Source organism: Callospermophilus lateralis, chromosome 2, assembly GCF_048772815.1.
Source record: "Callospermophilus lateralis isolate mCalLat2 chromosome 2, mCalLat2.hap1, whole genome shotgun sequence".
Lineage (NCBI taxonomy): Eukaryota > Metazoa > Chordata > Mammalia > Rodentia > Sciuridae > Callospermophilus > Callospermophilus lateralis.
Window position 1 is genome coordinate 11,512,198 of NC_135306.1, and position 26,242 is coordinate 11,538,439.

The 26,242-nt window shown below is 33.6% G+C and overlaps 2 protein-coding genes across 7 annotated transcripts in view; both read right to left on the minus strand.

Annotated features, from left to right (window-relative positions):
• Positions 1–26,242, minus strand: part of Rabgap1 (RAB GTPase activating protein 1) — a 167,444-nt gene that overhangs the window by 83,057 nt on the left and 58,145 nt on the right. For all 6 annotated transcript variants that reach the window (XM_076845515.2, XM_076845514.2, XM_076845513.2 and 3 more), the window contains 3 exons: positions 15,332–15,506; positions 11,338–11,431; positions 6,886–7,036 (listed from right to left, as the gene is read on the minus strand). In XM_076845515.2, the coding sequence (XP_076701630.1) occupies positions 6,886–7,036; positions 11,338–11,431; positions 15,332–15,506 (420 nt within the window). The remainder of the gene's footprint in view (positions 1–6,885; positions 7,037–11,337; positions 11,432–15,331; positions 15,507–26,242) is intronic.
• The window catches only part of LOC143641423 (uncharacterized), a 166,217-nt gene that overhangs the window by 66,310 nt on the left and 73,665 nt on the right, over positions 1–26,242 (minus strand). The gene's annotated exons all lie outside the window — the stretch shown is intronic.

Consider the following 26,242-nt stretch of genomic DNA (forward strand, 5'->3'; position numbering starts at 1 on the left):
TCATACGACTCTAGAAAATTTGTCAATGCCTTCAATATTTTCTATTTTATTGGAATAAAAGTTTTCAAAATAATTTCTAATTATCTTCTGTCTTTCTGTAGTGTTGTTGTGATATTTCCTTTTTCATCATCAATGTTAGTAATTTGAGTTTTCTCTCTCCTTCTCTTTGTTAGCATGGCTAAGGGTTTGTCAATTTTATTTATTTTTTTCAAAGAACCAACTTTTGTTTTGTCAACTTTTTCAATTATTTCTTTTGTTTCAATTTCATTCATTTCATCTCTGATTTTAATTATTTCCTGTCTTCTACTGCTTCTGGTATTGATTTTTTTCCTATTTTTCTAGGGCTTTGAGAGGTAATGTTTGGTCATTTTTTTTTTTTTTTTGAGACAGATGAAAAAAATTAAAGGGATATGGATAGAAAAAGAAGAACTCAAACTAGCACCATTTGCCAACAATATGATTCTATCCTTGGAAGATCCAAAAAATTCCACCAGAAAATTTCTAGAACTAGTACATAAAATTCAGCAAAGTAGCAAGATACAAAATGAACACCTATAAATCAAAGGCATTGCTGTATATCAGTGACAAATCCTCTGAAAGGGAAACGAGGAAAAACTACCCCATTTACAATAATCTCAAATAGAAAAAAAAAAAAATTTGGGAATCAATCTAATAAAAGAGGTTAAAGACCTCTACAATGAAAACTATAGAACGCTAAAGACAGAAATTAAAGAAGACCTTAGAAGACGGAAAGATCTAATTTGTTCTTAGGTAAAATTAATATTGTCAAAATGACCATACTACCAAAAGCACTATACAGATTTAATGCAATTCCAATGAAAATCCCAATGACATTCCTCATGGAAATAGAAAAAGCAGTCATGAAATTCATCTGGAAAAACAGGACATCCAGAATAGCTAAAGCATTCCTTAGCAAGAAGAGTGAAGCAGGTGGCATCACTATACCAGAATTTAAACTATACCACAAAGCAATAGTAACCAAAACAGCATGGTTTGGGCACCAAAATAGACTGATAGACCAACGGTACAGAATAGAGGACACAGAGACAAACCCACATAATCACGGTTATCTTATATTAGACAAAGGCACCAAAAACATACATTGAAAAATGATAGCCTCTTCAACAAATATGCTGAGAAAATGGAAATCCATATGCAACAAAATGAAATTAAACTGCTCTCTCTCACCATGAACAAAACTCAACTCAAAGCAGATCAAGGACCTAGGAATTACATCAGAGCCCCTGCATCTAACAGAAGAAAAAGTAGGCCCAAATCTCCATCATGTTGGATTAAGCCCCTTACTTCTTTAATAATAATCCTACAGTGCAAGAATTAAAATCAAGAATCAATTAATGGGATGAATTCAACTAAAAAGGTTCTTCTCAGCAAAAGAAACAATCAGTGAGGCGAATAGACAGCCTACATTTTGGGAGCAAATTTTTACCATATACACATCAAACAAAGCACTACTCTCTAGGATATATAAAGAACGAAAAAATCTAAACACCAAAAAACCAAATAACCCAATCAATAAATGGGCCCAGGAACTGAACAGACTCTTCTCAGAATACATACAATCCATCAACAAATATATGAAAAAATGTTCAACATTTCTAGCAATTAGAAAAATGCAAATCAAAACTACTTTAAGATTTCATCTCATTCCAGTCAGAATGCAGCTATTAAGAATACAAACAACAATAAGTGTTGGCGAGGATGTGGGGGAAAAGGTACACTCATACACTGCTGGTGGGACTGCAAATTGGTGCAGCCAATGTGGAAAGCAGTATGGGGATTTCTCAGAAAATTGAGAATGGAACCACCATTTGAACCAGCTATCCCACTCCTCGGTCTATACCTAAAGGATGGAAAAACAGCATACTATAAGGGACACAGTCACATCAATGTATATAGCTGCAAATTCACAATAGCTAAACTGCGGAAGCAACCTAGATGCCCTTCAGTAGAAGAATGCATAAAGAAAATGTGGCGTATATATACACAATATTCCATTGTGAATTGTGTGTGTGTATATATGTGTGTGTGTGTGTGTGTATACATACATATACACACACACACACACACACAGGGGTAGAAAAGATGGTGGACTGAGATGGACATCATTACCTAAGTACACGTATGAAGACACGAATGGTATGACTATACTTTGTATACAACCAGAGATATGAAAAATTGTGCTCTATATGTATAATATGAATTGTAATGCACTCTGCTGTCATATATAACAAATTAGAATAAAAAAATAAAAATAGACTAAAAATATGTATAATGCAGCTGCAAAACATTAATATTCATAATTTATAGAGAGTGATCAGAAATTAACCTCTTAAATAGACAAAGGTACAATGCTGGGGAGTGATATTGCCCAATTATATTGTTATATTGTGTGCATGTATGTGTAACAACATATCTCACTACTATGTACAACTGTAATAATCACCAATAAAAAATGTGAATAGCATGGGGCTGGGGTTGTGGCTCAGCGGTAAAGTACTCATCTAGCTTGTGCAAGCTAGGTTCGATCCTCAGTACCACATAAAAATAAATAAACAAAAATAAAGGTATTATGTCCAACTACAACAAAAAAAATTTATTTTAAATGTGAATAGCAAAAAAAATGTACAAAGAATATGAAGAAGTAATTCACAGAAGAGCAAAATCACTCACATTTATTGGCAGTCAGGGAACTGCAAACTAACAATACATTGGTATCACATCTATTGACAGCAAAAATTAAACACAGCAATAACAATAATAATAATACAGGCTGGGATATATCAATAGGTTTGTTGGCTAGTGGAACTACATTGCTAGTGGAACTATAAACTACCACATCCTGAAAGCCAAACAGAAAATAAGTAAATTAAATACAAAATTAAATAACCAGCTTGGTAATGCCTCTAATCACAGCTACTCAGGAGGCTGAGGTAGGAGGATATCAAGTTCAAGGCCAACTCAGTCACTTAGCAAGATCCTGACTCAAAAAATAAAAAGAATGGGGATGTAGCTCAGAGTACAGTGTCCCTTGGTTCAATCCCCAGTACCAACTATTAACAAACCAACCAACTAACTAGTTTTAAAAATACATCACCCTTTGATCTAGCGTTCATGTTCCTACAACTCTTCCATGAAACTCAAAAGATTTAGAACATGTGTAAGAATATTTACTAAAGCACTATTTAAAAGCTAAAAACATGGGGCTGGTGTTGTGACTCAGTGGTGGAACGCTTGCCTAGCATGTGTGAGGCACTGGGTTTGATTCTCAGCACCACATATAAATAAATGAATAAATAAAGGTCCATCAACAACAAAATTTTTTTAAAAAAAGAACAAAATTAAAGCTAAAAACCAGAAACAAAGTAAAGGCCCACCAGTGAAGAAAAGACTACACTTAAAAATAAGCAAAGTAAAAATGTACATAGCATATTTATGTGATTCCATAAAATTATGTATATATACATTTTTGTATAAAGAAATTTTTACTTATGTTTGAAGATAAACAAATAGGATTATGGAAAAGAATTTGAGGTAGAGTCAGTACTAAGTGGTGCAAATCCTGCCTCTACTTCTTTACTAGTTAAGTGAATGATAGCATATTGTTAAGCCTCAGTGAGTCAACGTTTCTTTATTTTTTTCTAAAATGGAAATAGTAATTACTACCTCATAAGGAATTTCTTAGGATTAAAGAGATGATGGATATAAAATGCTCTGTGCAGCATCTGACACACATTAAGCACTCAAAAAAAGGTAACTATTACTATTGTTATGTCATTTGCCTGCTGGATCCCTGCACAAAGTACAAAAGCTGAATAAAACATTTTTCACTTTCAAAAGGAAAGTAGAAAGAAAAGAGTGCCTCCAAAATAACTTCACTGCTTATAAGAAACACCTTTAACAATATGCAATGTATTTTGTGTTACTAAAAACATCATTTATCCTTGGATCACAAAAGGAATGTGGGGTTGGGGATGTAGCTCAGTGACAGAGTGCGTGGGTAGCATGCATAAGGCCCTGGAATCCATTCCCAACACCAAAGGGCGGAAAAAAAAGATATTAAAAAAAAGTCCTACATGTACCCCTCACAAGACACGACTGACAATTATAGCAAGATGGTGAGAAAGACATTCATCAGTTTTTTTGCCAAATCAATTTTTGTGCTTTCACTCAGTAAGTTATTTTTCCTATTGTAAATTTAGTCTTTGAAGAAGCTAAGCAAAAATTTTAAAAACTGTAACATAATAACACATGTAAAACTATAGGTTACAAAGCATGTATCTGGCAAAGAAGCCATATTCACAATAATTTCTTAAATTGAGTAATATGAGTAAATGTCAAATATGTCTAATAATATGTACAAATCCCACTACAGTTGCAAGAACATTCACAGCAGCTTTATTCATGATGGCTAAAATTGGACCCCAAACCCAAATATGTATAACAGTAGAATGGATTTTTAAGTGTTACTTATTAATATGAAATATTCCTAGCAATTGAAACAATGAAAACAAATTTAGAAAATGAGCTTCTAAGACACTCCCAAAAGGAATGATCAAAAGAAGTTAGATACAAACAAGTATATACTTATACCTGCATTTTAACGAAGTTCAAGAACAGTTTAAAGAGAGAAAAAGTCACAACAGTGATAATAGAAGTGTTTGTTATGACTAGAAATGGACAAGAATAATTATGAGGGGTGTGATGGGTATTCCCTGCTCTTGGCAATAATCACAGCAGTGTATTATATGGAAAATGTCATAAAGCTGTACACTTTGAAGTTGTATTCTGCCCTTTTAAATTATATCTTGCTATAAAAATCGATTTAAAAAAAATTAAAGTAGTGCTCTTTCCTTTAAAAATTTTTTTTTCAGATTAAGTTCAAAAATGTCAATTACAACCATTTCCATATAAGGATGAATATTGTTTCTGGGACAATAACCAACTTTCACAGGATATCACTGTGTTTAAAAAAAGAGCATTCACCAGTATTATTATGATTAAATTGTGTTTTCTGATCATTCACCAAAAACTCAAACTAAAATCTTTTTAAGGTTCTAGCCAAACATACAATAACAGAAGTTTAATGTGAAGTATAAAGTCCATATAGCCAGTGTATATAAGTCACTATTCAAATATAGCAGCTTTGTTAATAGATGGTCTTTTATATATCACATAACTGCCAGGTTCCTTTTCTACAAACATGTTATCATTTTTATAAACAATCACAGATATTTTATGTCTTTAGATTATCTATTTGAAGAGTTTTTACCAACAATCTTAAAAGCAATGATCTCCTAAGAAACAATTTTTGAGCAAAATTGATCAAATAATTTTACTATTCTGTATAGTTAACAAGTACCAATGGCATTTGGGGGGGAGAGTGTCATTTTTGGCGAAACATTTCAAAGAACTTCCAAAGTAGAACTAGAAAGACAGTATTACAAATCCAAAACATGCTCTGCCAACAAAGGAAATAATCAACTGTGCATACCTTTTTTAGCTCACACATTACATAACCTCATTCTCTGATGCCTTCATTCGTTCTAGTGGATAATAAACTTCTCTTCCATCCTTCTATGCCTGGGAGCTCTTTTCTAGAACCTGTTTAGAATGTTGTATTCCTGATAAAGATTCCCCTGTTCTCCCAGACTAAATTAATCACTCCTTTTGATGGTTCCCATTGTGCTTTTTCAGACATATCCTATCACATGATAGTCAACTGCACTCATGTTTAACCTCTTAGCTCCAGGACTGTGGTTGTAACAGATGCCCAATAAATGCTGGTTAAGATAATTATATCAACATAATGGAAGGAAGCAGCATATTACTTTGTGAAATAAACAAAAATCTGTTTGGAATTAAGATGATGATAAGGAACATTAATATTCTGAGAACAGAAAAATAATTTTTTGGTGAACAAAGTTTCAATTTTCATTTTTAAATGCTGTACCCTTAATAAGGTGTTTTACCTTTTATCACAATGAAAAGTTTTCACCTTTTATCACAATGAAAAATGCTCAAATATTACTGCAGATTCTAAGCAAAGCATTCTTAACTCATGTTTCTGATTTGCATACCACCAGGGAAACTGCTTCCTAAAGAAAAACACTTGAGGAATTTGAGAAAATTAAACTAAAACCAGGAATTCAGGGCATTCAAAGGCACAAAAGACTGCCCAATCTTGCAGAAAATAACTTTACATCTTTGTGTGTCAGACAGTAATAGTTTTTCTTGCTTTGTTAGCAAAATTCTCAAGAACACCTCAACCTGAGAAAGGGATACAGAAAAAATAAGGATTTTTTCACTTAGAGGAATGAGACAAAAACAAATGTGGTTTAAGATTACAGAATTGGGCTGGGATTGTGGCTCAGGGGTAGAAAGCTCGTCTAGCCATGTGGAGCCCTGGGTTTGATCCTCAGCACCATGTAAAAATAAATAAAATAAAGGCGTTGTGTACAATTACAACTAAAAAAATATTGAAAAAAAAAGATTACAGAATTATTTACTCACAATTGCAGAAACTGGATCCCTACCAAATGAAATGTGATAAGAACTAAAAGTTTTTATACATTGCATGGCACAAGTTACCTGACTGAAAATGTAATTACTATCAAAAAGAATTCAGATGTACTGTAGGTTAGATGATATCCCTTCCCTCTAAGGCAACCAATCAAGGAAGAAAACCTTGTACCTTTGTATCAACAGAAGAAGCATCTTGGGACTAGAAGTATAATAGTTCTAAAAGAAATTATAAAAAATTCTTGGAAGTCAAATAGTCACAATGATCTTTCATTACAAATCTTTAAAAGCATTACTGCTGAAGGTGAATTATTGTATCCTTACCTTTGTTATAAGAATTCGATATTTTTCTACCAGGTGGTCATTGTTGTGACAGCCTGCCAGCAGCTGCCAGACTTCTCCGCGAAGAGCCTCAGGGACACCGTTTCTTACTAAGGATGACAATTGCTTTGGTCTCACACTCAAGTTGAGGTGCCTAAAAATAAAGTTGTAACTCATAAATTTATAAAAGGAAAATTGTCTTTAAATACTCGAAAGGCAATATAATAAAGAAAAAGATGAAATGCTATTGGATTAGATGTGACCAAAATAGGTGAAAGAAAAAATAAAAATATACATGAATTCTGAAAACTGCTTCCTAACTATCTTTCAACTGTTACTTGAAAAAAAAAAAAAAAAAAGCAAAACAGGGAACCACAGAGGATGCTTTATGGTCATGGCCCATGTAAGAAAAGACAGGGCTGGGGATGTAACTTGGTGGTACGCTCACCTTGCATGTGTGAGGCCCTGGTTCAATCCCCTACACTGCCCCCCTCTCCAAAAAAAAGCATCATGAAAGACAGAAAGCAAAGTTGCAACTAGCAAGCACATAGTTAAAGATAAGGGCTTGGCCCTATATTAAAATTGACAAGTGAACTGCATATTTATATGTTCTAAGTTAAAATATTTTGAGTATGTTTTCAGCAATTTTCATGATATCTTCTTTCACATAACTTCTCCAAATACCTGTGGTAGCTAAGATTGTTTCTAGTACACTACTGCTACATCAAAACAAGTTACCAGGGCAGGGGATGTAGTTCAGTGGTAGCATGTGAGGACTTGGAATTGATCCCCAGTACCACACAAAAATAAAAACCAAGTTACTAAAAGTCTTTATGCTTCATTTATATCATCTATAAAATTAAGAAAATATAGCCTGTGCTGAAATGTTGGTATAGATTTTCAAAGTGCTTCTGCATACAATATCTCATTTGACTCTGTAACAACCATCTGGAGTAGGTGTAGTATCTTTAGTTTTACAGATGGAGAAAAAGGTCAGGAAGGTCAATTAAATCACTGAGGTAGTTCTCAAACTCTAAAGACCAATGAATGCTCTTTTTTTTGTCATTTGAAAGCCAGTATTAATAGTCAATGAAGCAGGATCCTCACAAAGAAAAGCTCCAGTCAGTATCAGATTGAAGTCACTGCCACAAAAGAACCACTATCAAATTACAAAGAGGTGAGACTTTTCTCACATTTCCAGAATTCTATGCGAATAATGTGGAATAAAATGATTGATTCTATGAAACTGTACCCTGATGTGAGAGCTATAGACAATTCAATATTTTTCCTTGCTTAGATTTCAATATATATGTATGTGTGTTTACATGTATATGAATGAAAAGTTGGAGAGTTTCCAGCAGAAAAAAACCCAAAAAAACCAAAAGTAGTCTGTTACATAATTCAAGGATTGGTACATTATGGCCTCTTAAGTCAAATACAGCCCACCATCTCTTTTTATAAGCAAACCTTTATTGAAACATTGCCACGCTTACTTGTTTTGGTACTATCTATGACTGCTTCTACACTATGATAGCAGAACTGAATAGTTGTGACAAATTATTATTGGTCTGCAAAGTCTAATAGAGTTGTATTTAGCCCTTCACAAAAAAAGTCTGCTAACCCTAACTTAATTTATATTGGTAAAATTGCTTCCGGAATAATTTTTTCATTGATATTAATTAACTTTATCTATGCAACTCAGCATACTATATTATAATGAGAACATTGGACCTCATATCTGCTAAGAGTCACACTAAAATGAACTTGAAGAGTTACAGTTCAAAGACATATTAATTAATACCGCCACTAAAACCAACAGAGTTCAGTAAGCCAGCTTTGGGATCAGACCTGTTGTGTTAACAATTTTCGTTCTGACAGTTTAACTAATTACAATGGCTTAACCCATGAGTCAGTTTCACCTATAAAAGTGGATACCAGATGCCAGGTGGGGTGTCACATGCCTGTAATCCCAGCAGCTGGGGAGGCTGAGACAGGAGGATGAGTTCAAAGCTAGCCTCAGAAATACACAGCAAGGTATTAAGTAACTCAGTGAGACCCTATCTCCAAATAGAATACAAAATAGCTTGGGGATGAGGCTCAGTGGTAGAGTGCCCCTGAGGTCAATCCCCAGTACCAATAAAAGGATATCAGTTCTTAAGTTGTTAGAATTGAAATATAACTTATAACTTAGTATACTGCCTAGCTGATGGTAAATTGTTTTTTATTAATGATTACTACAATGATGATACACCATTATTTTTAATCTGTAATAATCCTCAATGTGGGCTGGGGGTGTGGCTCAAGCGGTAGCACTTTTGCCTGGCATGCATGCGGCCCGGGTTCGATCCTCAGCACCACATACAAAGATGTTGTGTCCACCGAAAACTAAAAAATAAATATTAAAAAATTCTCTCTCTCTAAAAAAAAAAAAAAAAAATCCTCAATGTTAGTTTTATAGACTTCTATTTTCTTAATGAAGTAACACACTTAGAAGAGTTAAGTGACTTGCCCAAGACCCTACCCTACAGGAAAAAGAAGATAGGATATGATGCCACATCTATCAGGCTCTAAAATTCCATGATATTACAATGCTTCCTATCTGCAAAACATATATAAATAACGGGAAAAATAATGATGAAATGAAGAGAGGCTATAATAGTATATCTGAAGACTAAAACAAGCAAATACAGTTTAAACAACCTGAAGATAGTAGAGACAAACTCAGTTAATTAATATACATGAAGGAATGGGAAGACAGTTGATTGTTAAGTAGCAAAATGAATATCGAAGTATGATAACAAAACAAATTCTAAGACCCTATATACAATGCTGGTGGGTTAATCTAATGAAGTATACTTCTAGAATCTAAATACTATACTGATGGTTTTAAACAGTATTATGAAACCAAGTCAAGACTGAATTCATTTGTTTTAGAGCAGAAACCTTTTTATATGGATGAAATTCCTGGCAACAGCAGCCTAAACCCTCCAAACTGACTGAACTGGAAAGTATAATTGTGACCAATGTGTCAGCAGTTTTGTCTCTGATTGTAAAGAAGTATCAAAAGCATGAGAATTACTGCTCTGGGCACTTATGCCAAGCTCACGTATTCAAAGCACTTGTGTGAAGATGAACCAAGCTTTGGTTTGCTTTTTTCTCCTGTACCTATTTGACATTTCCCAAATGTGTAAAGCATTGTTAAGAATGAGGGAGCAGGGGCTGGGGATGTGGCTCAAGCGGTAGCGAGCCCGCCTGGCATGTGTGCGGCCCGGGTTCGATCCTCAGCACCACATACAAAACAAAGATGTTATGTCTGCCGAAAACTAAAAAAAATAAATAAATATCAAAATTCTCTCTCTCTCTCTTAAAAAAATTATATTTAAAAAAAAAGAATGAGGGAGCAGATGACGCCCATTTCTAGTCCTGTCAAGGGCATGAAATATTTATATTTTTTTAATGCTGAGACACAGCTTTACTAAGAATAGAATGAAAGAATTCAACAGTTAAAACTTCTGAGAAAAATTAAATACCAAAGTGTAGGTCCACAGGGAGCTTATATGACTACCCTAATAACCAAAACATCAGAAATAGACCCATACTCAGGCTCTTTTCCCTCCCTGGCATCTTACCTAGGGAGAAAGGGAAACTACATAAATGTCTCACCAATCTGACTTAACAGAATATCTTTGGTTATGTTAACAAGTACCTGGAGGTGGTGTATTATTTTTAGAAAATGTAGAGGCTTGCGCTTCTTATTACTGTCAAGCATCTCTTGAGCTGATGGGAAATTCTTGAGTTTTAAACATGTTGCTAGGAAAAGTAATTAACAGAACAGGTAACAAACCATACTTTTGACACTCTGCTATGCCACTGCAGGTACATACCACGATAAAGTAAAGACGCATCTAAGGCCTGTGTGTGTTCCGTGAACATCCTCTAAACTTTCCTGATTATTGTGTACTATTTTAGCCACTTGACCAGTTAACAGTTGCTAATTTCTTTAACATGCCTCTTCTCTAATTTATTCTGCCCATAAGTTCCATATTTGGATAAATATTTTCTCCAACAATGAGAATTTATTAGATTTCTAATATTCTTTTTTTAAGTGTTTTTTTCCTTATTTAATATTTTTTTTAGCTGTAGATAGACATAATATCTTTATTTTATTTATTTATTTTTATGTGGTGCTGAGGATTGAACCCAGTGCCTCACACTTGCTAGGCAAGCACTTTACCACTGATCTACAACCCCAGCCCAGGCTTCTAATATTCTGAGAACCGATTTCAGGTCTTCACTATTATCCTTATAAACCTCTAAAAACAGAGATTCTAGAATGCAAGCCTCATATGTAATTTCTATTACTGGTTCCAAATTGAATATTTTAGTTAGGTAAGATTTTCTAAACATACAATGAGAATTGCAGATGAAAAGGAGAACTATGCTATTATAACTTACCACTTTGACAGCAGTTCTCCCCATGTTTCAAGAATTTTTTCTGCACATTCTTTGGATACATCACCAGATCCACTCAAGAGAGGTTCATCGTTATCTTTAATAAACAAAACACATAAAAAAGGATAACAGAAGAGGCTATACTAGCCAAAAGAATGACATGGGAATTTAACAGTGAAATTTAAAGACTCTACTGGGAGTATACAGCCATAATTACAAATAAAATTAAAATGGTCCTATTTTTGTAACCTCTTTGATTTTCTTTTGCTTTTCATATAGGTCCATACATAGTATGTCAATTATAGAAAAGAGTCATCTAATAATAAAATTATAAGACTCAAGATATGGTATGTTCTCATTCTTATTCCAAAGCAAGTAGCTTTATGTATGGAAATAATACACTTTTATTTATACCAGTTTAAAATTTTGAAGCACCTAAATCTTCAAAAGAGGAGAGTAGAGAATGATGGAATAAATTATGACACATGTATACAAGGTAACTGCATGATGACATGATTACACAATGACATGCGAAATACCACATAAAAATGAAATTAAATATTCCATGTGTCTGTTAAAAAATAGAACAGACTAGAATGAACTACACCACAACATTAATAATTCTTGCTTCTGAGAGTTATGACTGATACTTTTCTGTTATATATCTATGACTTTCTAAGTCTTCTACAAAATGGTACACATAAATAGAAAGCACAAAAATATTTTAAAAGGACCAAAATGAACTACTTTAAACTTATGCAAAGAAAAGTAAGTTCAAGTAAGAATTTAGAGATTATAAGATATGAACGAAGACTGTGAAAAAAGTGATACTGAAGGCTGGGGAGGTAGCTCTGTGGTAAAGCACATGCTGAGCATGTGTGAAGTCCTGGTTCAATTCCCAGCACCAAAACTAATCCAACCAAAAACAAAACAGTGACACTGACACAGGCATGAAAAGAATAATGAAAGGACAAAAAAATATAGACCAAGACAATTCTTTTCTGTTGGACACTAGAGATATTTTCACCTTTTTTTGCTATAAACAGTATCAGAATGGATACACTAATTCACTGGACATATGCCCAAAAGTGGACTTCCTGAGTTAAACACACATACTTGTAAAAGAATTTTGAAATTTTCTGACTCCGTCTTCCAAAATGGTTCTACCAATTTACATTCTGCTAACTAGGTGCGACGGTATTTGATTCCACGTGTCCTCATCAAGCTGGGTTTTGTTATTTTGTTTTTCACTCAACATACCTACACAAAATTTGGCAAAACTCTGATGACTGCATCATGAATTTGAACTGTTACTAGAGAAGGCAGTATCTGAGATCTGATTTTAAAGACTCAGAAGTCCATGCTACTTACTATAAAATTTCTTTACACAGTGCCTTGGATGTTATCATTAGTTTAAATGGTGAGACAGAAAAAGATGTGAGATTTCTTTAAATGGATGAATAATTTAAATTTAAAGAAAAGAAAAAGGCTCAAGGGCACTAAGGTAAATTTTCCCCAACTTTCATTAGCTTTCCAGACTACTTTAATCCCTCAAATAATTTTCTACTTATTTAAGTACTGAAATACTACATACAATTCTTTTGAGGAAGATGGGGTTGTGGCTCAATGGTAGAGCGCTTGCCTTACATGTATGAGGCACTGGGTTCGATCCTCAGCACCATATTAAAAAAATAAACAAAATAAAGGTACTATGTCCATCTACACCTAAAAAAGAAATTCTTAAAAAAAAATTAAAATTTACAAGGAATCACAATTCCTTCAAACAGACTAGGAAGACCCATCTTTCAAAAATTCTTTTTTACTTTTCTGGATGATTTCAACAAATCTAGATAGCAGCAGTTTGAAATCTGTGTGTAGAGTCCCATTCTGCATAAAAAGGAGGAAAGATGGGGAACCAAAAGGCAATCTGAGTTTCAGAATGTTGCTTCTGAAAAACTCCATTTTATAACTGCTTGTTTTCTATTGTCCCATGAGTAAGAAGCCTCTCTAAAGAACTAGTCTTTTCTTTCCAGGTAGCAATCAGAACACAAGAAGGCAGTTTCCCTGGTTTGTAATCCGGATTAGAGAGAACTGGAAAATGGTATGCCTGCAATTTCTTCTGAAGCTCACCTGTCACTAGTTTTTTTTTTTTTTTTTTTTTTACTATGGAAAAACTATGGAAACGGGTCCTAGGGAACAGCTCAGCCTGCCAATATTTATTGGTCACCCACTGCATACCAAGTGTTGTGGTACACACCAGGGAAACAATACGGGGTAAACGCAGATACTCTTTGATTTTTGCTGTTAGTCCCATCTCTCCCTAGTTAAGAACCATCAGTAGAGGCCTTTTGAATCCCCTCAAAAATAAGAAAAATTTCTGCCTGCTATAGATTAAAATTAGATGGCAACCTTTAGTTGAGCCCAAATTTCTTTGTAACCAAAGATAATCCTCAAAATCTACAGTATGAAGATTTGAGCATTCTCTGATTTCATGACAAAGGGAGTATCATTCTTCATTTTTGGTTCTTTTGTTTTTATTGCTTAGTTAAAGGGAAGAGAGTTATGTAAACATTTTGCCAGCCTGCCATTTTAACCAGTATTACTTAGAAGAGAAACTGTAACACTTGAGACTACCATTTATACAGCAGATAGTCTCAAACAGAGGAACAATTCCACCATTCCCATGTAGATCACATTAACTTCAAGTGGCTCTGCAGGGGACTCTAAACTACATCTCTGACTTCAAAACAACGTATGTACCTTTCCTGCATTTCAAAATGCTTCATGAGAAATAAATGCAAGAGACTGTGATAGACTATAACTCAGACTGTGGAATCTTAGATCTGGATTCAAGTCAAGACCTCCAAATTCTTCTACCCTGTAACCATGGGAAAATTCGCTTTTCTAAGATTCCATTTCTTTATGTATAAAATGAGGATAAGTTCTATTTTCAGAATTACTGTTGTTTTGAGGATTATGTAAAATAAACAAAGCATCTGCCTACCTCATAATACGCATCAAATAACTAGTGGCCATTGGTATTACTAATACATGACTCTTAGGTGATTACTCACTAGAATGTGATTACTCAACAGAACAATGGAAACTGGCTATCAGTGCTGACTCCAAATTTGAAAAAAAGTACATATAATCATGGATATACATTTCTTTAAAACAAACCAATCATTCTTCCCATCTCCATATCTTTGTTAATGCAATTTTTTGAAAAGAAATGTCTAGAGAAGCCTTTTTATCCCTGATGAATTCTTCTTGTATTTTAAAATCCCAGCTCAAAACTATTCTTCGTGATATACCACCACATATTCCACAATGAAAAATTGATTCTCTATAAATTTCCAGAACATTTCCTGTAAACCTCACACAGATACAAGCATTTTATGACCTCATAATTGATCTTTAAGCCCAGGTACTAAGTTATAAATTGGAATATGAATGTTTACTTCTTCTGTGCTCTGTGGTTTCTTCCCACACTTCTATATACCATGTCTTAATAAAACTGACAGGACAATTCAATAGATCTAGTGATGAAATAAAGAAAAAAAAAAAAAAAGAAAAATGAACCAATGAATTGTCTATCAGCACGGAAACACAATAATATACAACTGTGTGTACAAAAAATGTTTGGTAAAGGGTATATGTGGAAGTCATGTTTTGGCACTTGAATAGTTCTTGTAAAAGCAGTCAGTTGGAATGAAAATGTTTACTTAGAGCTGTGTCTAATTAGTTTTAAAACTGTGCTAATCCAACCAGTTAAAACTAAACTGATTATTTAAAAAACACTAATTATACAATCTAATTTTACCAATTTGATTTTAAAGAATTTCCAATGTTAATCATTTTTTAATCTCCCATTGCTCTAAGACATAGGAGACACTGAATGAATTCCAAATGCCAGGCGTCATTATCAACTCCATAACACAATGGTGTAGTCTGCCAGGTCCTCTGCCCTCAAATATAAATTTGGCACTCCATTTACCTTCCTCTTCATCATCTTCTGGAGGAGAAGGTATCATTGAGCTCTGAGATCCAGACTGTGGCAAGCGAACTGAAGGACTGGCTGTGGTTTTCCTTCTTTCTCTTTCTGATTCACTTTCCAAGCACACAACTTCATATAAAGTGTCAGAATTATTCTTTCTCTCCTTCTGCTTTATCTTAAGAATGAAAAAGTATTTATTATGCAGTTAATATTTTATGTTTTTAATTAATCACCAGTTCTGATTTCACATAGGTTGTAAGAATAAATAATGATTATCTGAATACCTACACTAACATTTTCTAAATAGAAAAGCATGTTAGATTTAAAACCCCTTAGGAAAATACAAAATTTACTGAGTAGGATTCTAGTTCTATAATTTTATGTGCCAAGTAACTACTAATATTTATTTACTCGATGTAAACTAAATAGCTGTTCTGTATCTTCCAAGATGCTTTATATAAGTTTTAAATTATTCTAAAACATGACATTTTAAGGTAAGAAAATTCTTTATTCCATGTTTTTTCCCACTTCTTTTCTTCAATTAAAGTAGTGTAGGGAAGCCGAGCACAATGGCACATGCTGTAATCCCAGCATCGAGGGAGGCTGTGACAAAAGGATCATATATTTAAAGCCAGCCTAGTAATGGTGAGGTGCTAAGGTGCTAAACAACTCAGTGAGACCCTGTCTCTAAATAAAATATAAAATAGGGCTGTTGATGTGGCTCAGTGGTCGAGTGTCCCTGAGTTCAATCCCCAGTACCACCCCCGCAAAAAAACAGAGTAGTGTAGGGAACAACTTCTTCAATTGAAAGCTATAAATCAGTGTGGGAGTGGGATGGGGAGTTGTTAATGGCAAGCAATATCAATTTAAAAAACACACAAAATTTTGATAACTCCAGCTGATTTATAGTTTGGGTTTATTTTGAGGCAATTTTTATACTCACCTAAAATAAAGGAAAGGAATATAAGATTTTACCAATACGATAAATATTTTAAATACACTAATATTACTATTATGGTCAATGTTGGGGAGAGAAAAAAATAAAGTGAAATACTGGGCAAGAAGAAAAGAAGAGTTCTAAAAGAAAAGGCACAAAAACAACTAGAAAGAAAGGTGGCTACACCAAAGACACAAAACACAGAAGAGTGGGCAATAAGAGGTTAATAAGCGATCGAAATATCAGAGCAGATTCTTTTTTTTTTTTTGGGGGGGGGTTACAACGGATTGAATACAGGGGTGTATAACCAGTGAGCCATATCCCCAGTTTTTTTTCTTTCTTTTTTTTAAAATTTTGAGAAAGAGGCTTAGGGCCACACTAAAATGCTTAGGTCAGCTTTGAACTTGTAATCCATCTGTGTCAGCTTCCCAAGCAATTGGGATTACAGGCATACATCATCATGCCCAGTTATCAGAGCATATGTCCACTTGGATTCTAAAAACAAACAAAAAAACAAATCTCAATCCTGAGAGAAAGGCCTCAACTGCCAAATATGTCCCTTCAGTATCATCCTGAAGCGATTTACAGTAATTGGTAAGCTTGTCTATAAAGGTCCAAAGGACAGATACCTAATGGTATGTGGGCCAGTAGTCTATGTAACTATGCAGCTCTGCCATTTGAGTGCAAAAGCAGACATAAACAACATGTAAATTAAGGGAGTGTGACTGTGTTCCAAAGAAACTTTATAAAATCAACTGTCAGGTAAAATTTAAACCATTATCATTTCCTACTTTGGTTTAACATGTCTGAGGATTACTTAATTTTCTAGAGAAACATGCCAATTACTATTATCTACTTACTATTAATAAAGAATTCAATAAATGGGATGGATTCAAACTAAAAAGCTTCTCAGCAAAGGAAACAATCAATGAGGTAAACACAGAACCTATATTTTGGGAGCAAATTTTTGCCACACACACATCAGATAAAGCACTAATCTCCAGGATATATAAAGAACTCAAAAAACTTAACACCAAAAAAAGAAACAATCCAATCAATATATGTGCTAAGGAGCTGAACAGACACTACTCAGAAGATATACAATCAATCAACAAATATATAAGAAAATGTTCAACATCTCTAACAATTAGAGAAATGCAAATCAAAACTACTCTAAGATTTCATCTCACTCCAGTCAGAATGGCAACTATAAAGAATACAAACAACAATAAGTATTGGCGAGGATGTGGGAAAAAGGCACGCTCATACAGTGCTGGTGAGACTGCAAACTGGTGCAACCAATGTGGAAAGCAGTATGGAGATTCCTTCGAAAATCAGGAATGGAACTATTTGACCCAGCTATCTCACTCCTCAGTCTATACCCAAAGTACTTGAAAACAGTATACTATACAGTAACGTAACCACATCAATGTTTATAGCAGCACAATTCACAACAGCCAAACTGTAGAACCAACCTGGATGTCCTTCAATAGATGAATGGATGAAGAAATTGGGTATATATATATACCCAATAAAGTATTGCTCAGCAGTAAAAGAATAAAATTATGGCATTTGCAGGTAAATGGATCATTCTAAGTGAATCAAGCCAATCCCAAAAAACCAAAGGCCGAATGTTTTCTCTGACAATTGGATGTTAATCTATAATTTGGGAGGGGCATGGGATGAATGGAGGAACTTTGGATGGTTGGTTGGAGCAAAGGGGAGGAGAGGAGGGAACATGATGGTAGTGTACCCAAAGTAGGGTCACACCATTCGTGCAATCATACATGTGCCTAGAGTAATGATGTTTGTCATTTCACCATCTTTCCTACCACTATGGTGAAATGGTGAAATGACAAACATCATTATTCTAGGCACATGTATGATTGCACAAAAGGTGTGACCCTATTTTGGGTACAATCAGAAATCAAAAATTGTGCTCCATTTGTATAAAATGAATTGAAATATAACTGATTAGAATAAATAAATTTTAAAAAATAAGAATTCAGACTCTCAGAAGTTACATATTAACTTGTAAGTTTGTGCCCAGAGATATGTAAATAATTTCTGACCAAAACAAAGGACAACCTAAGCTGGGACTGGTGGTGCATGCCTGAAATCCCAGCAACTTGGGAGCTGAGACAGGAGGACCACAGTTTCAAAGCTAGCCTCAGCAATTTAGCAAGACCTGTCTCAAAATAAAAAATAAAAAGGAGCTTGGAATGTGAGTCATTGATAGAGTCTCCCCTAGATTAAATTCCTATTACCAAAAAACAAAAACAAAACCAAAAAACAAAAACCCAACCCAAAGGGACATTAACTAGTTTTGTTTCTGACATAGCAATCTTATTCTGTGTGTGTGTATGTGTGTGTGTCTAAAAGGAAGGACCATATAAAACCTGTTTCTCAAATACTTAGAACCAGTTACCAATTTTCTGGTTTTCTCATCACTAATTAATGAATCCAATTAAAATCTTTGACATATGTTCATTTTAAATTTATGATTTTTAATTTTCAAAAACTGTACTTTGATAGAGAACAGAATTTCATTTGTTTTGCTATATATTGCTCTTTGAAACATTACTTGTTATATAAAACAGTTCAAAAATCAGCATGAATTCCTCATTTTTAAAAAGATAATAGAAGAGATAACCAATGAAGTTCACCTACAAACAGTTCTATGATTCACAATGACCAGAGCAATATACACTGTGAAGCTAAACGGAGTCAAGGATGAGACCAACCTTAGAAATCAAGAATTCCAGCTATGAAAAAAAAAAAATGTTCATTGTTGAAGCTGTGCCACAGTACATGAGATTCATTACATTATTTTAATAAAATTTATTTGAATTATCTATAATAAAAAGCTTTTAAATAAAAATAATACAGATCTCATATATATACGAGATCATATATATAATTATCATATAACTTAAACATTAAATTGTAGGTTATGATACATATAAAATATGTGAATTATATGTATAATTAATACCAGAAAGCAATTTGGTAAGACAGAAGAAAAGTGGACTTAAATAAGTAAAGAAAACTCATGTTCCTGGATGAGATGACTTCTTTTCCAATAAAAATACTAGTAGCTATTCCCCAGAGCTAGATCAGTTATTGCTCAGGTTTAAAAGAAAAATAAATAATTTAAAACATGCAAGAAAATTCTCTCTCTTCTTACTCTCTCTCTCTCTCTCTCTCTCACACACACACACACACAAACACACACACACACACACACACACACATTTAAAAAGGAAGGTGGCTGTACCAAATATTAAAACGCTATAAAATCCATCTAATTAAAGCAATGTGATACTGATGTAAACCAATGGAACAGAACATGAAAACCAGAAAGAGATTAAAGTACACTTGAAAGTTAAATATAACAAAAGCAGCATCAGAAATCACTGAAGGGAAAGTTACAATTTTTTTCTTTCAGTTACTGTGGATTGAACTCAGGGGTGTCCTACCATTGAACCACATCCCCAGCCTTCTTTAAATTTCATTTTGAGTCAGGTTCTCACTAAGTTGCTCAGGTTGGCCTTTAACTTGGGTTTCTCCTACTTGGGTCCCCAAAGTCACTGAGACTAAAGAGTGTTGCCACCATGCCTGACTGAAAGTTACAATCTTTAATGGACAGTATTGGGATAAATGGATGGTCATTTTTTAAACTAAACACCAGAGTTACCAGAATAAAATGCAAAATGAATCAGAGATCTAAATAACAGTAATGAAATGAACTCATGTAAATGCCAGGTGAAAGATGTGTAAATTCTTTTTAACTTGGGCACAAGGAACACTTTCTAATTTTGATCCAAATTCAGAAGCTTTAAAGAAAAAGGTTGATAAATTTGAGTACATAAAAAAAACAGCATGGCAAACCCAAAGAAAATTGCCAAAATATAAGTCAAAAGATAGGTGACAAACGAGAAACAGTGTGTCTTGAAAGGTTAATGTCATGAATAAAAACTTCTAAAAATTAAGAGGTAGAATACTAAAATCTAGGAGAAAAAATGGATAAAAGATATAAATAGGAAATACACAGAAAGTCACACTTAAACATGAAAAATGGCTTGACCTCACTAATCAATGATCAACTAAAACTACTCTTTATTTACCAATGACTCACCTAATTCAGATCCTTAATTGAAACACACTTTCAACAAGTCTATGAAGGAAAAACAAACAAACAATATTCTCAAAACCTAATCCTTATAATTACAACTCTCATGAAGAGGAATTTGACAATTAAAATTAAATATACACTGACCTTATGTGCCAGCGATTCTATCAAAAGCAAACTATTCTAATATGCACTTTAATAAAATTTTAAAATGACAAATGCACAACAAATTTAACACTGCAACATGACATGAAATAGTAAATGATGGGGAAAAAAACAACAGATCATAAAACATTATTATGTGCCCATCAACAGGAGATTCACTAAAAAGACCATGGTTTAGCCAAACAACATAGTACTATGCAGACATTAAAAAAAGAAAGGAGTTGGGTGTGGTGGCATACCCCTGTAGTGCTAGCTACTTGGGAAGCTGAAGGAGGAAGATCACACATTCAACTGGCCTGGACAACCTAGACAGATACCTTGTCTCAAAATGATTTTAAAAATTAGAAAAGGTCTGGGATGTAACTAAGAGGTAGAACATCCCTGTGTTCAGTACTCACCACCACAATGAAAAAACCCTAGCCCCAAATTGAAAATAAGTAAAAACAAGTAAACCTAACTATATGTCAAATGTAACACAACAAAAAAGAATCATTCTGGCTGAAGATGAAGACTTGCTAGCATGCTCAAGTTCCTAAGTTTGATCTCCAGCACCAAAAAACAAACAAACAAAAAATTATTCTAAGTTCCTATTTTATAATATTACTGCAACATACTCAAAGGACAAAAAAGAAGTTCCATAAAAATCTTAAACTTTAGCCATGTACAGTGAATGTGCCTGTAATCCCAGTGTCTTGGGAAGCTGAGGCTAGAGTACTCCAAGTTCGAAGCCAGCTTAAGCAACTTAGTGAGACCCTGTCTCAAAATAAAAAATAAAAGGGCTGGGGATGTAGCTCAGTAGTAAAAGCCCTCTGGGTTCAAATCTCTAGTACTTCCCACTCCCAAAAATCTTAAATTTCATTAATAATTTATTAAAAATAAAATCATGTAATGTTAAAAGTATTATTGAAAATATGTAAATGAACTCAACTATAATTCAGGCAAGTATCAACAATGGATACTAGAACATTAGTTTAAAAGTTGAGATTGGTGGGTCTAGGTTGTGGCTCAGTGGTAAAGCACTTGCCTAGCATATGTGAGGCACTGAGTTAGATTCTCAGCACCACATGTAAATAAATTAATAAATAAAGGTCCATTAACAATTAAAAAAATATATTTAAAAAAGTTGAGATTGTTATCAAGATTGTGTTCAATATACATTTCAATAATATTAAACTTCTTATCTATGATCATAGACTAACTTACCATTTATTTACATTCTATTCATTTACTTTTTCCAGAAATTTGTATATATTGTTATATTGATCTTTGTCAAATTCATATTTTTCTATTATTTCTTGGTTCTGTGTAAGTTGTATTGTGCTTTACATTTCAAATCCAAGTATTCATTGCTGATATACAGAAATAAAATTGATTTGAATATTAAAAACAAGTTGAGGGTGCTGGGATTGTGGCTCAGAGGGGGAGCGCTCACCTCACATGCATGAGGCACTGGGTTCAATCCTCAGCACCACATAAAATAAAATAAAGATATTAAAAAAAAAAAACAACAAGTTGAAGAACAGGATACAACTGAATCCTCTTATCTTTGTTCTACCTGCTCCAGTTTTAGCAAACTACCATCAACTGCAATCTTAAAATATTAAATGGAAAATTCAAGAGATAAAATTTTAAATTATGTGCTGTTTTGAGCAGTGTGGTGAAATCTTGTGCTATCTCATGCCAACCTACCCAGCATGTGAACCTTCCTTTTGCGCAGTATATCCACACTGGATAGGCTACCCTTCTATTAGTCACTTTGTAGCCACCTTGGTTATCAGACTGAGTACTACAGTGCTTGTGTTCAAGTAATCATTATTGAATCTTACCAAAGTAAGATCCTACAGACTAACTGCTAAATATGAAGAGAAAATTCAATTTTTACAAAGGAAAAAATCCATTGGTCCCACTTTTATCAAATCATCACACTTTCATCAGAAAAGTATAACAACTTAGTATTATGAACCTCCTGATTTAGCAGTGGAAGAGCTATGGTATAACTGTAAGCATGGTGACATTTATCTTTCAGAGATATAGCAATTTAGTGCACGTGTACATACATGTGTGTAGAGTACAAATGCAATTCATCCAACACACACACACACACACACACACACACACACACAGAGCAAATAGCATTTAACAGGCCCAGGTTTTCAGTTCCAATTATACTATTAATTACCTGTCTGCATGATCTTAGTCTTTCAGACATCAGCTTCTTCATTTATAAAATAGTAATTTTATAAAGGATTTAAGTCCCCTACAGTTTCTTTGGCAATAAAAATTCTATAGTTCCAAGATTACTTAGTCGTTTGCTCATTTTATGTCATTGTTCGAAAATTCAGTCTGTATTTATACATTTTCTTCCTCTTTCAGAAAATGGTATCTGGAAATTTAAAACCAAGAAAGCAATCTTTCTTTTCTTACTAATTTTAAAAGCATCTTCTTTAATATGATGCCATCTTAATGTAATAATCCCCCAAATGGGAAACATATAATTTAAGTGAAAAAAAAAACAAAACCCAGTTTCAAAGATATTTTAAAAATCTGTATGACTGTTTTCCCATACTGGCAGCAAAAACCAGAAACAACATACATTATATATTTTAAAATTTGCTTGGTAGTATTGTTTCCTTTTCATTTTGATAAGAACTGAAAATGATTAAAATTTTTAAATTATGCTTCATTCAAGTAAATCTTAAAATTTTGTCTTCTTTTAGAAACAAAGACAAAAGTAGCATGTTTCTATAGAAAGAACCCTGGATGAAGGCTTATATATGTATCTCATTGAAGCAACTTCCATAAAATCTACTAATTTACATCTTTGGATGTCAGTTTCCTTGTCCATAAAATGAGAATATTATTTATGCTTGTTGGATCACTGTGCAAATTACATAAAATGAAAGCCAAGTGGTTAGAAGAGTAATGGTCACAGTAGGACTCCAATTAGTGGTAAATATTACTTTTTCATGGCATGGATATAAAAAACAACTAAGTTTATTAAGTTACAAGGGGATTAAATTAATAGTGCTCTAAGTGTTATAAGACAGTAAAAAGATGTTCAAACTTTTTCCATTTTATGTAAGATTAACAATAGTACAAGTGCTCCAAGACAGTACATAATTATTCAAGGTCTTCACATACTAACTCTCTTTGCCCTCACCTCTCCCCTCGTGCACATACATAAAGACTTAACCAAATAAGGAGAAAAATGAAAGATTATCATCAGGAATTTCCTGTCCCCCTCCCAGCTTCCACATATATACTTCTGGGATTTTTTTTTTTCAAATAAATGATTGACAATCAAGTTTATGTTTAATTTGTAATCTTAACAGAAAAAGAAGTCTACTGAACTATACATCGGGTATGTTTTTGGCTAGTTTATCCTATTAGGTCTGTTTTAGCCTAGTTAAAATAACTATGTAGAAAGTGTCAGAATAACATACTATATTAGAATAAACTGTAAATCTTTCATGGAAATGAAATTAAACAAATTTATTTTCAAGAAAAAAATACATAATCCCACACTCAACCACAGCACTAATTTTCCTATAAACTCATATAGTCTTTGAAGTCAAGGTTGTGTAACATTAGACCTTAAGGGAAATTTAAGATCAGGGTAGTTTATTTTACATTCACTAAAATAAGGTTGAAGAGACAGAATGCTAATTAAAGAAAATTTTTAATATACAAATTTATGTTAAAATATTATTCAATTAATTTCTATTTACTGCTTCTTGCTCTAGAAACATTTTAAGAATAGTTTCCTTTCACTGCCTAAACGTGCAGTAATGTTTATAAACTAGTTTAACATCTGAAGCATTCTTCCTCTGGCGCAGATTCTCCACCTATATAATCAATGCTGTTGTGATTTCAAGATTTAGTGCTTTTTTCATTTTTCTTGTGTCCCGTGGAGGTTCCACAGTACCTCTCCAAATATAATAACTAAAATGTAGGGAAAATTTATTATGTACCATTAACTTCTTATAAGTGTGATGCACAGTTTCTCATTTCATGTCACAGTACTATTACGAGGGAGATGCTACTATTGCTGTCAATTTACAGGAACTTCCTCAAAGTCATAATACCAGTCAGTGGTAAAATCCAGACTCTGACTCCATATCCAAGACCTAGATGATGACCCTAAGATAATCCTCTGCTCCTATTAAGACCTGGGTTGACATTCCATCTCTCAAGACAACATTGGGAAGAAATCTCTATTCCTGCATTGTTTGCTTCCTTTTCATAAAAAACCAAGTAAATATACATTCAAGTAAATCCATATATAACACTAATTTTGTGTAATAAAAAATTAATGTTGCATGTAAACAAACTCAATTCAATAAATAACTGGGAACTACTATGTCTTAAATGTTTGGTATAAATCAGTGAACAAAACAGATTTAAGAATCTTGCTGTAGCAGAGAATGAAAAAATAAAAAACTTAATAAATAATATAAAAATAAACACATTACATGGTATATATACCATGAAAAGGTGAATGACAATGTAAAAAATGTTTATTTACACAAACACACACACACACACACATCTATCACTTAAGGGTACAGAGAACTGGCAGTACCAGTGGAAGAGTAGGCAAATTGCAGTATTAAGTGAGGAGTAGGGATAAATTGTTGAGACGTAGATCTGAACACAGACTAAAGGACTTGAAGCATGTGAGTATTAGGAAGTACAACATAGAAGAGTATTCCAGGGGGGCTGGGGCTATAGCTCAGTGGTAGAGAGCTTGCATGTGCGTGAGGCACTAGGTTTGATCCTCAGCACCACATAATAAAAAAATAAAATAAAAGCATTCTGTCCATCTACAACCACAAAATTAAGTAAATAAATAGATAAATAAATAAATAGAAATTTTAAAAAAGGAAGAGCATTCCAGGTAGATGGGACAGTGAATATAACAAAGTTCAAAAGAGTATGGTGACAATAGAGTGAACAATGAAAGAGAGAAATCTGTTTATAACCTTAAAGGCAGCAGATCAGGTAGGATCTGGTAAGCCACCATGAAAACTGGCTTTTAATGAATAGAATAGGGTTTGAGGGTTTGGGGCAGAAAAATGCTGAGAACAGATTATATGGGGACAGATGAGTAAAGAGGTTATTAGAATAAATGTAAGGTAATATAATCTAGGTGAGAAGTGGTACCTATTCTGTATTTGGAAGTAAACAGGATTTCCTGATAAACTGGATATGAAGTTTAAGAAATAGAAGTAAAATTCTTGGCTTAAACAACTATTAAAACTGAAACACTAAAGTAAAAGGATTTCCTGACAGATTGGATATGAAGTTTAAGAAATACAAGTAAAATTCTTGGCATAAACAACTAAAGCTGAAACACTAAAGGCAGGTAAGTAGAGCATCTGAGGGTGGGAAAGAAATAATGAGTACCTTTTTTGATCATGTTAAGTTTGATATCCTGAAAGCTAAGCAAAGAAGGGGTATTTAAGAAAGAAGTGATTACCTATATCCAATACTGAAGATAGGTAAAGAGGAGGACGACTCAGATTAGCAATTTAAAAGGTCACAGGGCACCTTGATTTCTTCCTAAGAGTTCTGCTAGCTAGCTACAAAGTAAAATGGGGGTAGAAAGGCTGGAGGTATAGCACAGTGGTAGAACATTTCCCTAGTAAGTGCAAGGTCCTAAATTCCAACTGCAATA